This window comes from Mus pahari, chromosome 9, assembly GCF_900095145.1.
Source record: "Mus pahari chromosome 9, PAHARI_EIJ_v1.1, whole genome shotgun sequence".
Classification (NCBI taxonomy): Eukaryota; Metazoa; Chordata; class Mammalia; order Rodentia; family Muridae; genus Mus; species Mus pahari.
In genome coordinates this window covers 59469383-59485622 of record NC_034598.1, presented here as the reverse complement: position 1 = coordinate 59485622, position 16240 = coordinate 59469383, and the positions used below count along the sequence as shown (strand labels likewise).

The 16240-nt window shown below is 47.9% G+C and overlaps 1 protein-coding gene across 1 annotated transcript in view; it reads left to right on the top strand.

Moving 5' to 3' along the window:
- The window catches only part of Best3 (bestrophin 3), a 37630-nt gene extending 35474 nt beyond the window's left edge, over positions 1-2156 (top strand). The window contains exon 10 of the mRNA XM_021205418.2: positions 641-2156. Within this exon, the coding sequence (XP_021061077.1) occupies positions 641-1553 (913 nt within the window). The 3' untranslated portion in view covers positions 1554-2156. The remainder of the gene's footprint in view (positions 1-640) is intronic.
- Positions 2157-16240: the final 14084 nt, after the last annotated feature.

Below are 16240 nucleotides of genomic sequence, written 5' to 3'. Positions count from 1 at the left end.
GGGTTGGATCCCTGGAGCCCACATTGGAGGGAAAGAATTGACTCCCAAAGCTGTCCTCATCAGAGGCCACTCCACAATCACGCCATCACACATGCGTGCCCACACTCACACGCATGCACCATACACAGAGACACACGGTAATAACATTTTTTTTTAACTTAAAAGTTATTTAGCCACATAGCCAAGGATGATAACGCATACCTACAGTCCCAAAGCTTGGGAAGTGGAGGTAGCAGGATTAGAAGTTCAAGTCATCCTAGGCAGTATAGCCTGGGGTACATGAGACTCTGTCTTTAAGTAAGTGATAGCCATGAGCAGTACACCTTTAGCTAAGACAGGAAAGGCGTTCCTGCTAGTACTGCTATCTGGGAATCCACTGGGGATCTTGGAATGTAGCTCTCAGAGGTAAGGGGAGACGTCTGTCTATTCAGTGGAATTTTCTAGAGGTGACTAGATACGTGATGATGTCATCACTTCATTCCTAATGGACCGTGTGTTCATAACATTCTTTCCCTCTACGTTCCCTCCGTTATCATTTTGAATGTGTAAGTGGCAGTCGCCGTGACTCACCTCTTAACTTTGTGACCCACCCCACGTTCATCCTGCAGCTACTCTGTCTTCTGTCATGTGTTCCCTTCAGGCTGTCCGGGTCTGACTTCCCCGCGGAGGACTGGCTGTGGAACTACGAGAAGCACGGCCACCGGCACTCGGTGATGAGGAGGGTCAAGCGCTTCCTGAGTACCCACGAGCATCCTGGCAGCCCCAGGAGGAGGAGGAGCTTCGGCAGGCAGGCCAGTGACAGCTCCATGTTCTTGCCCCCAAGCCCAGCTCGGGATCTACTGGATGTGCCGTCCAGGAACCCCCACCGAGGCTCACCCACCCGGAAGCAATCCCGCTCCCAAGAGGTTAGCCCCAAGCTGCACTCCAGCATGGGGGAACTGTCCACCATCAGGGAGACCAGCCGCACCAGCACACTGCAGAGCCTGAGCCCGCAGTCCAGTGTGAGGTCCTCCCCTACCAAAATGCCCCAGGTCCCCGAGGTCCTAATCACCGCAGCCGAAGCACCGGCATTCTCAGCAGACAACCATCAGCATGACTCTGCTACCTCCATCTTGAGCCTCGAGTTCACTGGGGTGCAGCCGAGCGGGACTGAGCGGCAGGTAGAGCCTTCGGGGAAAGCGACCCCATCTGGAGACCCCAATCCCCAGACGATTTCAGCCAGTACTGAAAGAGACTTGTTCAAGTTCGAGGAAGATCTAGATGATGACAGATTCCCCAAAAGGTGGAGCCTACCAGAGTTTCTGGAGTCCAGGCACACCTCGCTGGGAAACTTAGGTCCAGATCCTGGGATTCCCCGGGATGCTCTTTTACCTGACACAGAAACATCTTCAGAGACCAACAGAATCCATCCTGGGGCTGGCTCTGCCGTCTCCCCCGACATCCTGTACTTAATGGAAAGCTTGGATAAGGAAACAGACATCTTGGAGTTTAACAATGAGCACACTGGAGACTCCCCTAAGGGAACACCACAGCGCCCCAGGACCTGGTTCTAGCCCAGCTCCCTACTTTACATAAAGCTGTCCCCACCAGTCCAGAATCGGCCCCCAGGAACTGGCCAGCATTTGGAGAAATGATCCTACCATACAAGCTGCTTAGAACTCTGAAGGGCGTTATGATCAAACACGTCCACATCGTCTAGCACACAGGGGCTTTCATGGAAGTTATACAGCCCCAAATGATTACCGTAATCAAATAAGGGATATCATATAAATGCGTATGGCTTATACACCTACACTTGATTAGCTTTGGAAAGAGCCAAAACAGATCCTAGTCCAATCCCATAGAAACAAAGGCCCAGACACAAAGTATCTTGTTCCTTTCCTGGCTCCTGCCCTACCTCTCTCTTTTCCTTTAGCTACAGAGACAAGAGACAGACCATGCCTTGCCCACTTTCTGCTTAGAGTTGTTCCACTGACTTCCTGACCATCTCACACCCACCTTCTGTAACAATTGTTACCATCTTTCCTTAACCCTTAAACTCCCTCAGCACCAGAAAGTTCCACTTCTCTTCAAGAACTATCTCATTGTCTGATCTTCGTTTTTTCTCTCTCCCTCTTTACTCTTCCATTTTCCCTCTTCCTTTCTCCCTAGTCTAGCTCCTCCCATGACTCTAATCTGTCCCTCTTTCCAACTCTGTCACCTGCTCAAACTATAAGACACTAACACACCTAGCCTCCCATGCTTCTAGGCTTGCCAGAGAGGTGTGTGTGGGTTGATGGTATCCACCACCATCTCAAACCCTCTGCTCCTCCTCCTCCTCCTCCTCCTCCCGTTCCTGCTCCTTCCTCTTGGACATGGAAGGACAACAGATCTAAGGGGATATGAAAACTGCATAGCTGAGTGCTACAGCACCGAAGGATGACATGGTTTGGATCTGCTGAACACAGTCCTAACCCAAACCATCCCAGTTGTGTCACAGCATGGGACCAGTTACTATGTCGATCCGGTTGTCTTCTTATGAAGCAGGATATTAGAGCTTTGTGGATTACAGGGTCCAGGACCGCACAATGAGAACAGAGTTGCCAACTGCCTTTGAGAAGCCTGCAGGTTACGTTGCGCAAGCTTGAAGCCTTGGAAAGCTTTGCGTCCTGAGGGCTAGCTTTGCGTCCTGAGGGCTAGCCTTTCCACCTGTCATGTCCCGAAGCTTGAGATGTGGCTTCAGAAACAAGAAAGTCTAATAGCAGTGACACTGATTGGGTGTCTCCATGTTCCTTGCAGTCAGGTCTGAAGTCCACAGATGAGCTGAGAATCCTTGAAGGAGAGCGATGAGACCAACGCATACCTTTAGCTCCACTTCACAGATGAAAACAGGCGCGTCCGAGAACTCATTTTCCTGAACTCACGTAGCCAGATTATCTGGTTCAAGAGCCCACACTTCCTTACTATACCATGCTGTCTGTGAGGCCCTGGATCTGCTAGCACTTTGTCCAGCTTCTAAAGGATGCTCCCATCAGCTGCTCACAGGTTTGTGCCAAACCTCTCCAACCCTGGGAACCTCTCTGGATCCCCCCTGCTCAGGACAATCTTTAGCTGCAGAGGAGAACAGAGCTTCCGTCTTTGAGCCCTAGCCACGGTCTTCTTCATGTGTCATTACAGAAGAAAGCTGGCAGGAACCGCCTACTCCTTCCCCCATTACACAGTCCCGATGTGCTGCATTATAATGAGCACGTTCCCACAAGGCCTCAAATCTCAACGGGCCTCTTAAGGGGCCAAGAGCAATGACCCGTCCCTCCCTAGCTGGCTTTTCTTAAAGGACTAAAATGATGTGCTATTAGAAGAACCGCTGTGCACAGGTGGTTCTCTAAGCTGCCCCACACGGAAAGGACCGTAATCCCCAAAGGATTATACACAGACGAGCCCCTGCCCTTCCCAGTCACCACGGCCCTCAGACCCTTTCCCTGAGTTCTTCAATATAAGCCCCCCACCCCATCTTCTTCTCTTTGGTTCTATCCATTGCTCACATACAAACAACCTTCTACTTAGCTGCCTTTGAAGTATAACCAGTTCTCATTCTTAAATCCAATGCTATCAGCTGGACGCAGAAGAAGAGTTTTATAAGAGATGGGAAGGCATTCCCTTCTCTCTATCCCCGTGCATCTCTTGTGCACCTTTAATACCAAGAATTCTTTTAAGTTCCTCAACATTTCTTCAAGGTTTGAGATCGCCTCTGCTTTAGTTAAGGCTCCTATCGCTGTGACGAAGCACTGTGACCAGAGAGCAAGCTGGGGAGGAAAGGGTTAATTCAACTTACACTTCCAAATAGTCCATCAATGTTGGAAGTCAGGACAGGAACTCAAGGAGGGCTGGAACCTGGTGAAAGGAGCCGATGCAGAGGACACGGAGGGGTGCTGCTTACTGACTTGCTTCCCCAGACTTGCTCGGCCTGCTTTCTTATAGAATCCAGGACTGCTAGTTCAAGGATGGCCCCACCCACCATGGGCTGGGCCCTCCCCCATTGATCACTAATTGAGAAAATGCCTTACAGCTGGATCTTATACAGGTATTTTCTCAACTGTAGCTCCTCCCTTTCTGATGACTCTAGCTTGTGTCATATTGACATACAAAACCATCCAGTACAACTGACCCTTTGACAATCTGACACACAAACATCACTATTAAGCCACAACCCTTCCTCTCTTAATTATCCCCCAAGATCTAAATAACTTCAAAAGTCTCACAGTCCCTAACAAATTCAAACACATTAAATTTTCAGTCCCTTTAAATTATCTCATCTATCAAATCTAAAGTCTCCTAACTGTGGGCTCCAGTAAAATACTTTACTTCAAGAGGGAAAAATTGGGGCACAGTCACAATCAGAGCAAAGCAAAATCAAAATCCAACCATCCAATATCTGGGATCCACTCTTGATCTCCCGGACTCCTTCAAAGGGCTGGGGTCACTTCTCCGGCTCTGCTCACTGCAGCACACACAGCTTCTCTTCTGGGATCCAACTGACTCCACTCCACTGCTGCTGCTGTTCTTGGTGGTCACCCCATGGTACTGGCATCTACAAGACCACTGAGGTCCCTTTCTGCAACTGGCTGCCCGGTCACCAATAGCCTGTCACAGGCTCTTTTCCTGGTCCCAAGCCTCAACTACTTTGCATAACCTTTTCAGTCCTGGGCTTTCTCCTGCCACTGTGGCTACACCTACACCAATGGCCTCCCCTGACCTCTCCCTGTGCCAAGCCTCAGCTGGTCTCCATGACCCCTTCACACCTTCAAAACCAGTACCACCTGGTGGCTCTTACATATTACCAAGTTTGGTTCCCTCCTTGGCTGCCTCTGGGAAACAGCTTCTTTATGCTCTCAGAAAACACTGCCCAGAAGGTTTCACCTCAGTGATGCTGGTCTCTTCTTAGCCCCTGCTAATTTCTTAGCTACAGCTAACCAGCATCAATCGCCCCAGTAACGCAAAGGTTTCACTTCAGTAGTTCTAGTATCTTCTTAATCACAGCTGATCCTTCATCCACAGCTAACCAGAACCACAGAATCTTACTTAGATCAAAATCGCAAACAGCCCTGATGGAGTCTTTAATCTTCCCTCTGAAATGTCACAAGCCAGGCCTCCATCTTCTGCACAGCTCTCAACATGATCATCTTCCAAGCTCCCACAGAACATCCCACTGAGCTCTCAACACTCAGTGGCTCTCCTAGCCCAAAGTTCCACAGTGCTTCCACCTTCTTCCCTAAAACATAGTCAGGCCTGTCAAGTCAACATCCCACTGCACTGGTACCAACTCGTCTTAGTTAGGGTTTCTATTGCTGTGATGAAACACCATGATCAAGATGCAAGTTTGGGAGAAAAGGGTTTATTCAGCTTACACTTCCAGATCTATAGTCCATCAATGGAGGAAGTCAGGAGAGGAACTCAAACAGGGCAGGACCCTGGAGGCAGGAACTGATGCAGAGGCCGTGGAGGGATGCTGCTCACTGGATTGCTTCCCCTGGTTTGCTCAGCCTGCGTTCTTACAGATCCCAGCATCACCAACCCAGGGATGGCACCACCCAGAATGGGCTGGGTCTTCTCCATTGATCACTAACAGAAAATGCCTTACAGCTGGATGGATCTCATGGAGGCCTTTCTTCATTTGAGACTTCTTCCTCCCTGACGACTCGAGCTTGTGTCCCATTGACATACAAAACCAGCCAGTACAGCCTCCCATTTTGTCTTCACACTAAAAATTGAATTGTGACTTGCTCAGTGAGCCCAAATGAGGAAATTTTCCATCCGAAAGTGAGTCTTATCCCACATGACCAGGGCTCCAGAATAAAAGGATATACCCTCTTCTGCCTGGCTCCTCGCCTGCCTAGATTGTTTTCTTCTGAGTTCTACCTCACAGACAAATAGCCAAATGTCCTTGCAGTTTGACCAATGTCAGGGTGACAGCGAGGCCAGGCCTTTGTGTATTTCCTCCCAGCTCCTAGGGACAGCTTGGCCCTGACTCTGGGGTTCAATCTCAATATGATTTTTAAAAAAAGATTTCTGCATAGGAGTACACCATTGCTCTCTTCAGACACACCAGAGGAGGGCATCAGATCCACTATGGTTGTGAGCCACCATGTGGTTGCTGCGAATTGAACTCAGGACCTCTGGAAGAGCAGTACAGTGCTCTTAACCACTGAGCCATCTCTCCAGCCCCAATCTCAATATGATTAAGAGCCTACTGACTTTTCCTCTCCTGTCCAAGCACTTAGAGCTGCCTGGTACCTGGCCACTCTCCCTTCTTCTTCATTGTCCCATCCTCCCAGTCCAGGGCTTCCATTACTCCAGGCATTCACTTTAAGCCAGGTAGAGAGCATGGATTAAATGGAATAGGGAAATATAAAATTTACCGTCAGTATAAAGAAGAATCAATGAATCCCCTCGAGACAACTTCAAAACCTTGAACAAAGCCGTATACGGTGGCACGTGCCTATAACCCCAGCACTCACAAGGCAGAGGCAGGAGCACTGAAAGTTCAAAGTCAACCAAGTCTATGTGATGTGTTCAAGGCCAGCCTGGGCTATGTAGCAAGATCCTACTTACCTCTAAAGTCCAAAAAAAACAACAGCAAGATGTTGAGAAAGAAAAAGGCAGTTAGGAAGTTGGACAGATGCCTACGATACCTACCTTTCCAAACGTCAGGTTCTCGTCTAGAAAATGGGCTGCTCTATAGGATTCACAGCCATTCTTAGCCATCATGAGCGTCTAAGGGAAAGGATGTGCACATGCATATGTGTGTACACATGTGCACACATGTGGGTGTACACGTGTGCACATACATACACATGTGCACACGCGCACACACACGAGCATGCACATACACATATGCATGCACATGCATGCACACGCACACGCATGCACACACGCACACACGCACACACGCACACATGTGTGTGCACACAACACACAGCACCCCAGGGCAGATCACCACAGCTGTGAATCCCTCATCTAACTCATTATGTGTATCAGTGCCCTCCATCACAATGTAGGACCAGACTTTTTAAAAAATCGATTGCAGTAGTCCTTCCCAGTGTGAGTCTAGAGGACTTCGAACACTTCAAAGTTGGAAGGTTTCTTAGGACATCGGCTCTCCCCAATGCTGGTCCTACATCAGCTAGTGAGGAGTGACACAAGTGTAAAACCAAACACAACACCCAAAGAAAATGCAAGTCAGAATTTAATCCACCTGCCCGTCCCTCCTCACAACCGTCAACAGCAAACGCCAATGCCTGTGCAGCCCATGGACATAACCAGGGACTTCCTTTGTGTCTGACTGGATTATCTCAGGCAGGGACCACAAGTCTTTCCAGACTTTTGGCCTTAGTCCTGTGAACCCAACTCTTAGGACAGTTTTCCCATTGATATGACTGCTGAGTTGGAAAAAAAACCCAACTGAGCAATATCAGGACTCTCTGACTGCACATCTTACAAAATCCAGAAGACCCCAGCCTTCCCGCAGAGCTTTAGAACCGTAATCCAACTTGAATCCTTCACCACACTCTACGCTGTCCCTCAGCATCTCTGAGTATGCAGTCAGCATGTCCCTGACTGTGGCAAATACAAAATTACCTAAAAAACCTCACGTGAGCCAGACCAGATATTAACTTTTTGTTTGAGCTTCTTTGTTTCTGAATTTTAGAAAGTGAGCCCAATTCTACCTCATGCCTCGGGTGCCAATGGTGCCATGGAACCCTCATCTCTGAGCTTCTAATTTCAGGACAATTGCCTCACAGAGATGAAGGGGAAGTACATTTTGTGTCTTGAAACAAATAAGACATTTCAAAAGCTGATTCTGTGCAGGAATTCTGTCCTGTTCCAAGTTCCTTGGGTAATGACTCTGCATCAGACTCGATCTTGCACCCAGGAGACACTGGGTAGTGTCGAGAGATGTTTTCGATCATCATAATGGAAGTGTTACTGGAACATAGTGGGAGAGGCCAAAGATGCTATGGAACACCCTGTGATACACAAAATCAACTTTAGTGCTGGTTCCCCAAATGACGTGTACCCAGAAGCAAGCATGGTTCCATCTGTCTGCCTATCTGCCTGTCTGTCTGTCTGCCTGACTGCTTGTTATTTGTTCAGGTATTGGTGCTGGGTTTTGCCAGTGCACAGAACAGCGCATGGGCCTCCTTGTTACAGACATCCAGTTTCTACACAAGAGGCCGGTCCGTGCCACCAGGGGGAAACCTGCTCTACTGAGTACAGTGCTGCCCAGAGAGCGGTCTACAGAGACGGGGGTGGGGTGGGGTGGGGTGGGGGGTCAGTTAGGGCGGGGAGGAAGAACAGCCGTGCTGCATGGGATGGTGGGCACCAGAGGAAGTCCGTTTGATCCATTTTCAGCTTTTGTTTTGTTTCTTATGTGGTTGTAGTCAATAACTGTTATTACTATTAACAGTCAAAAGGAATGCAGGGACTTTGATATCTGGCTTGAGTCTCTGGACTTGGTTGTTGGCCACCTGTGGCAGGGCTTGTTAATTGTCCCCCAGTATCCTTAGGGGTGGCCGAGTGAGGCAAACAATTGAAATAAAAAAAAAAAAATGAGGAACCCTCTAAAGACCTTTTTTCCTTTTATTATATGTTTTTATTGGTTTATTTAATTCTTCATTCATTTCATATGGAGATGGAGGGTACGCATGTGGAGATCAGAGGGAAACGTACTGGAATCAGTCGCTCCTTCAGCCATGTGGCTCCTGGGGATCCAACACAAGCCACCAGGCTTGGCTGCAAGCACCCTCACCCACTGAGCCATCTCCCTGGCCCATCACATCAGCCTCGACCACACTGCCTTCACAGTAAATCCCGAGCCTGCTGTCAGCACCAGCATCACGCTAAGGCCTCGGCACCGAAATGAGAACCCCGAGCACCAGTGTCAGCCTTCCCGTTTCCCATCAACAGTTTCATGTCTAAAAACTCCAAGGCTCGAGGTCCCAGAAGTTCAAGGTCACACTGGGCTACCTAATGAGACTATAATCCAAGAATAAATAAATAAATAAATAAATAAATGGCAGAAGAGATGGTTCAGTGTATGTATGTGTGTGTGTGTATATATATATATATATATATATATATATATATATTTTGTTTTGTTTTGTTTTTTTAAAATTCAGTCGTGCCCAGCTGTAATCCCAGCATTCCTCTGTCAAGATAGGAGGTAGAGACAGGAGGATTGCCTGGAAGCACGTGGGCCACTTAGCCTGAAGGAAGGCTCCTACCACCAGTGGTTCTCCACCTTCCCAATGCTGTGACCCTTTAATACAGTTCCTCCTGTTGTGGAAACCTCCAACCACAAAATTATTTTCCTTGCCACTTCATAACTAAAACTTTGGTACTGCTATGGGTTGTAGTGTAAATATCTGTGTTTTTCCGATGGTCTTAGGGGAGCCCTGCAAATGGGTCCTTCGATCCCTAGAGGGGTCGCGACCCACAGGTTGAGAAACAATGCTTTAAATTCATGCACTCCACATGAGCAGAAAGATCCCGACTCTATTTCAATCGTTTTTACACAAATCATAAGTGTTTTTCCCCCCCTTAGGCTCTTTTCCTTTTGCCTGTTTGTTTTGTCCTCTTCTGATGTATCTGTTTTGTCTTATTATATTTTATTATATGTTTATTCCTTAGAAGCCAGTTAGTTTTCCAATGAGAAAGAAAGGCAGTGGATCTGAATAGGAGGGGAGATAGGGAGAAAGTGGGAAGTGTAGAGAGAGGGGAAACTGGATTCAGGATATATTATTTGTGAAAATATATATATATTTTCAATAAAAGGCCATTCCTCTCTCACATTCATATGTCCAAGATAGGAGGGGGCCTACCAATAAATTATGTCTTAAAAATCAAAATAAATGGCCCCTTGGTCTTACAAACTTTATATGCCCCAGTACAGGGGAACACCAGGGCCAAGAAGGGGGAGTGGGTGGGTAGGGGAGTGGGGGGGAGGGTATAGGGGACTTTGGGGATAGCATTTAAAATGTAAATGAAGTAAATACCTAGTAAAAATTGGAAAAAAATCAAAATAAATAGATAAAACACATCTTAGGAATTAGTGGTGTTGCCCTTCAAGGAGAAGGCAAGAAACCAGCTGCTTTCGGCAGACTCTGGTGTGAATGGAATGTGCCCTCCTACACGTGGTTGGGTCAACTTCCACTCCTGCCAGGGAAACCAGGCAGCTCCTGGGGTTTCTTTCTCAACCTTAGCTGAAGGCTTCCACATCAGCCAGCAAGATGTTTCTGCTTTCTCCCATCCGTTTACCTGTGGATCAGAAATGCCCATGCCCCGGTTGACTCCCAGGGCCAGGAGTGCCCCCTGGTGGCCATATGACCAACTTATCTCTCTTCTCCTGGGAGCTAAAGTCAACAGGCATTCCCAGCCAGCTATCTGGTGAGCTACACAACTCTCTCCCGCCCAGAAGCAATTATTTGGATGTTGATGACTAATAATAAGTATTTACCACGATCCAAATGTGTCATCAAAACCTTACTCAGACTGTCCCCTTTAACACTCACACGAATTCTATGATCTATGATAATATCCTGCAGTTCGCAGTTCCGATTGCTTGTCTCTGGGACACCCAGACCTCTCTTATATATATTTTAAAGATAAGCTATGTGTACGAGTATTTCGCCTGTATATACATATGTGTACCGCGTCTGATGTGTGATGCCTGCAGACGAGGATTCTGGATTCCCTGGGACTGGAGTTACAGTTTGTGAGCTGCCATGCAGGCGCTGGGAATTGAATCCTGGTTGTCTAGAAGAGCAGCCAGTGCTCCTGACCGCTGAGCTAACTCTGCCGTCCAAGAATACTCTTAAAGATACTTTCCACCAAGCACTTTCTACCTCCCATTTTGACCCGTGAATTCGTCTCTGATTTCTACAGATTTGCATCCCCAGCAACAGGTGTTTCTTAGGCCATCCAGGTCAGCATGACCTGGAGTTTACGCCAGCATTTTTTTTTTCTGTGTCCCAGAATGCCTCAGGGTACTACCCAGAAAGAGCCAAGGTTTCTAAGGAACAGGTTACGTGGGATAGGTCACGTGGGGTGGGCGTGGTCTGAATGCACCATTCTCCCTGCAGGTATTCTAGAAGGGACAGCTGGAGACCAGGTCACGTGGTTTAGGGCACTGACCCTACCGTGTAAGTTACAGTGAGGAGCCATCACATACCACCCCACACCACGAGTGAACCCTAATATAGGCTGTGGATTTAGGTTGACAATATATGACAGGTGAGGTTTATCAGTTGTAGATTACGCAGCATTCTGATGGGGCTAATAGTGACTGAGTTTGAAGTCTGTAGACACCATGACGGAGGCAGCTCTTACAAGGGAAAACATTTGATTGGGGCTGGCTTACAGGTTCAGAGGTTCGGTCCCTTATCATCCTGGTGGGAGCATGCAGGCTGATGTGGTACTGGGGGAAGAGCTAAGAGTTCTACATCAGGATCTGCAGGCAGCAGGAAGGAACGCTGAGCCACTAGGCCTGGCTTGAGCTTCTGAGACCTCAACGCCCATCCCACAATGCATTTCCTCCAACAAGGCCCCATCTCCTAATAGTGCCACTCCCTACGGACCTACAGTGGGAGGAGGGGCATTTTCACTCAAACCACCTCAAAGTGGGAGGGGCAGGAAGCATAGCTGGGCAGTGGTGGTACACGCCTTTAATCCCAGCACTTGGGAGGCAGAGGCAGGCGGATTTCTGAGTTCCAGGCCAGCCTGGCCTACAGAGTGAGTTCCAGAACAGCCAGGGCTACACAGAGAAACCCTGTCTCGAAAAACCAAAAAAAAAAAAAAAAATTTCTGTAATATTCTCTCAATCTTGCCATGAACTATTCTTCAAAGCTGTGGACATAGCTCAGCGACAGAGTATTTGCTTAGCATGTGATAGCCCCTGGGTTCAATCCCCGACATCACAGAAAGAGCTAAGTTTTCTACTGGAAAACAAAACAACAACAACAACAGAAAATACAGGCCTCAAACCCGGGACGCTTGGCTCCAGAGAGCATCTCTTGGCCAGTAATGCTACCCCAGCCTCCAACCGTTATAACCAGAAGAGGGAAATCCCAACTTTTGATAAAACTCAGAAAGAAAACTGTGTGTGAGAGAGGAAGCAGGGAGCGCGCTGACCAGGGAGGTTGTTACACTGTGGACAGAGCGGCTGTCTAACCCAGGCTGCTGGGCCCACCCCTCTCACCAGAGTGGTGTTTGCTATTGAACACCTGAAGTGTGATGTGAGGCCAGCATCCTCAGGGCCTTGTGGTCAGAGAAGCAGCTTTGAGTCATCAGGACCCTAGGAACAGAAAGCATCGTCGCAAAGCCCCAGGAAAGCGCTCTGTCCGCCAGAGCAACCTCCACCCTGGCTGCCCTGTTTATAACCAGAAGCAAAGCTCTTTCCAAACCTGTGCTTCAGACCAGGGAGCAGGTTGATCCTAGCCTAAGTTTCTGGACCATTGTTCAAAATGCCCAACAAACAAACAAACAAAAAGAAAAGAAAAGGCCAGCCAGGGGAATTATTGAGCATAGCTTTATGCCCGCCCCAGGGACTTCGGAAGTATAGGACGCTGAAGGTTCTTACTAACCGAACAGTAGCAGCTTGCCAGCTTCTCTACGGATGCCATTCAAAGTCAACAACAACAAAAAGCAAATTTTGCTATAAAAAAAAGCAATTATCTGTATGGGAAACCATGTTAGTTCTCTGCGGCTCTGACAATTAACTCAAGAAAAATTCATCATTTAAAAGAGAACGGTGTGGGGCTGGAGAGATGGCTCACTAGTGGTTAAGAGCCCTGACTGCTCTTGCAGAAGTTCTGAGTTCAATTCCCAGCAACCACATGGTGGTTCACAACCATCTGTAATGGGATCTGATGCCCTCTTCTGGTGTGTCTGAAGAGAGTAACAGTGTATTCACATATATAAAATAAACAAATCTTTAAAGGGAGGGAGGGAGGGAGGGAAGGAGGGAGGGAGGGAGGAAGAGAGAAAAAGAGAGAGNGAGAGAGAGAGAGAGAATGAACAGTGTGTTTTAGGTATAGGATTTCAGAGGTTTCAAGCACTGTGGCAACTTGGTCCCGTTTGGGGGAGAGCCTTTGAGGTAGAAAAAAAAAACAAAACACCATAACAACATCTGTGGTGAATAAATATAAGACCAGACAGGAAGGGACTAGAGACTAGAGACTAGAGACTAGAGACTAGAGACGGTCTTCCCGTGCACGTGCCCGGTAATGTAACTTTCCCGGGAGGCCTCAACCTCCTGAAGATTCCATATTGTCCCAATAGCACCACAAGCTGGTGACCAAATCCCTTACAGGTGAGCCTGTGAGAAGCCATGTCAAACTCAAAGGACTCCAGAGACTAAGGGGAAATTTTCATTTTTCCATGGGAATAGGCTGTAGGAAGCAGGTAGTGAACCAGGATATAAAGTGGATCAGGAAAGTTTCAGGTCTTTCTGAAACCAAACTGAAAGACAGACAGATCTATGAAAGGGAGACACCACCACCTTCAGGCTGGCCCAGGGCCCAGCCATCTGAGTATCCAAGGACATCCTGGAATCATCTTTCCCCACATCTGATGATAACACTAATAATAAAGGGATTATAACATGAAGCAGCTTCCATGTGTGAGATACTTTGAACCCTGTATCTTCATGACCTCAGGCCGAGCCCACTTTGGCAGATAAGTAAACTGAGGTTGTAAGATGTCACCCGACCCCAGTCCAGAGAAAGGTTGATATTAAAACTCTCTACTCTCCGTGAGCACAGGGTCCACACAGTTCATGTCTGGTTCATCGTGTTGATCCATCTAAGTGTCTTAGGGAGATGTGCAAAGCAACAGTGGGTGGGGACCTTATTGATTATAGCTTTATGGTCTGGAATTTGAATGAAAATTCAAACAGTGCAACAGTGTATTTCTCAAGCTTGATCTCTGACCCACATTCCACACTTAGCCTAAGTCTTAGTCGGGGTTACTGTTTGCTCTGATGAAACACCATACTCAAAGGCAACTTGGGAAGGAAAGGGTTTATTCATTCAGCTTATGGTTCCACATCACTGTTCATCATTGAAGGAAGTCAAGACAGGAACTCAAACAGGGCAGGAACCTGGAGACAGGAGCTGATGCAGAGGCCATGGAGGGTGCTGCTTACTGGCTTGCTCATTTTGTCTTGCTCAGTCTGCTTTCTTATAGAACCCAGGAACACCAGCCCAGGGATGGCACCACCCACAATGAGCTGGGTCTGCCCTATAGGCTACAGCCCAATCTATGGAGGCATTGTCTCAGTTGGGGCTCCTTCCATTCCAATGACTCCAGCTTATGTTAAGTTGACATAAAACTCACCAGCAGAACCTGCTGTGAGTTCTACATCTCCATCTGAAGGCTGCTAGCAGAATACTGGCTTCCAGGCAGCTAGGATGAGGGTCTTAAAGCCCACACCCACAGTGACACACCTACTCCAACAGAGCCACACCTCCTAATAGTGCCATTCCCTGGGCAGAACGTATACAAACCATCACACTTACCCTGAGGCTCTGAAGGGGCCAAGTTTGTTTGTGGCACTTGGGAGCCAGATGCACCCGGCTGCTTTGTCGTCTTTTATAAGCTGCTCACGACAGTCACACAAGCTCTCTGGCCATCCTGCTTTATAACACACCTTCCCAGCAGAAGCACCAAGGACATCTCCAGCTGGTAAGATTCCATGAGCTGCTCCAGGCAGCCTGAATTGAAAAGATTTGGCCTCTCACAACCTCCCCCATGTCCCCTCATCTACAACTATCTAAAAGCACACCAGCCCCAGACGTCTGCTTCACTGTTTAAAATTTACATCGTCTTTCCACACACTTGATGTTGTAATGGCTCACTGATTCCCAAAACATCAGGGCTGCTGGCCCATGAATTCCAGAAGGGTCTAAGTTGCTGGGAGTTCTGTCGATGTGACTCTGCTTTCCAACTACAGCAAACATCTATATCCCAGTGAGATTCGTGGAGACACCAGGCATGCCTGACAGAGAAGATGCAGAGGGCTGAGCGGAAACCCCTGACTTTGGCCAAGTCTTCTCTCTGCTCAGCGTATTGACTGACACCCACTAAGTCCTCATCAGAAGGACAGCACTACCGTGTCATCCCCATCTGAGAAAGGTAAACTTGTAAACAGGTTAAGCGGCTTCTCTGAAGCCATCTAATCAAAAGATGACAGAGGTTGGTGCTGAATGGGTGTCAGAGTGTCACGTGGTGCGTCACACCAGGATTTCTCTCCTCACCCCATCACCAAGTGGAAGAGAGGAAGAACGGGGGAAGGAGCGAGAGAGGGAGGGGAGGAGAGAGGAAGCCAGAGACTGAAGGAGGCTTGGCTTGGTGGGTCCTTTGCAAAACACACAGTCAATTCAAATTCCACAGGGTCAAATCGAAAGCTTCCTTCACAATATTATAGCCCACCAACCCATAATTTATTAGGACGTTTTAGAAATATCAAGACTGCCAAAGGAAAGTCTTTTTACAAAATCTGTATGATGCTCCTTGGGCCCAAGCTGGCCTTGAACTCACAAACCTCAACCTCAGTCCCCTGAGCGCTCATAGCAGGGAACAAACGCATGCATGGCTACAGATAACTGCAACAAAGGAGCGTATTGTGACATTGCTTTATTATTACCATTATCTCTATCTTCTAGATGTGGGGTGGTCATGAAGTTCTGTGGCACGCAGGTAGCAATCAAAGTACAACTTTGTGGAGTTGGTCCTCTCCTTATATCTTGACAAGGGTTCCAGAAATCAAACTCAGATCACTGGGCTTGTCCAGCAGACAGCCTTAGCCACTGAACCATTTTCCTGGCCCAGAAATCCATAAAAGGCCGGTTTGTATGTGGAGTATTTCAATACTAGCCCACCCTCTGTATTAAATTGAAAGAAAATCTTCCCCAGGACTACAAATAATTTGTTCTACTGAAGAATATAAGCTCCTAGCTGTCTAATCTGCTGGGTGATTGGGTGATACAGTCCCCAAGAAAAAGACCGACTGGCTCAGAACTGGCATAGACAGCTAAGGGTTCCTCAACCTTAGAGCATGAGATACTGGAGGTAGATGATTCTTGGTTGAGGGGAGGGTCTGTCCTGCACACTGTAGGCTATTCAGCAGCACTCTGACCCCTCCCCGATGAACACTGCGCTCTCTCTCTCTCTCTCTCTCTCTCTCTCTCTCTCTCTCTCTCTCTCT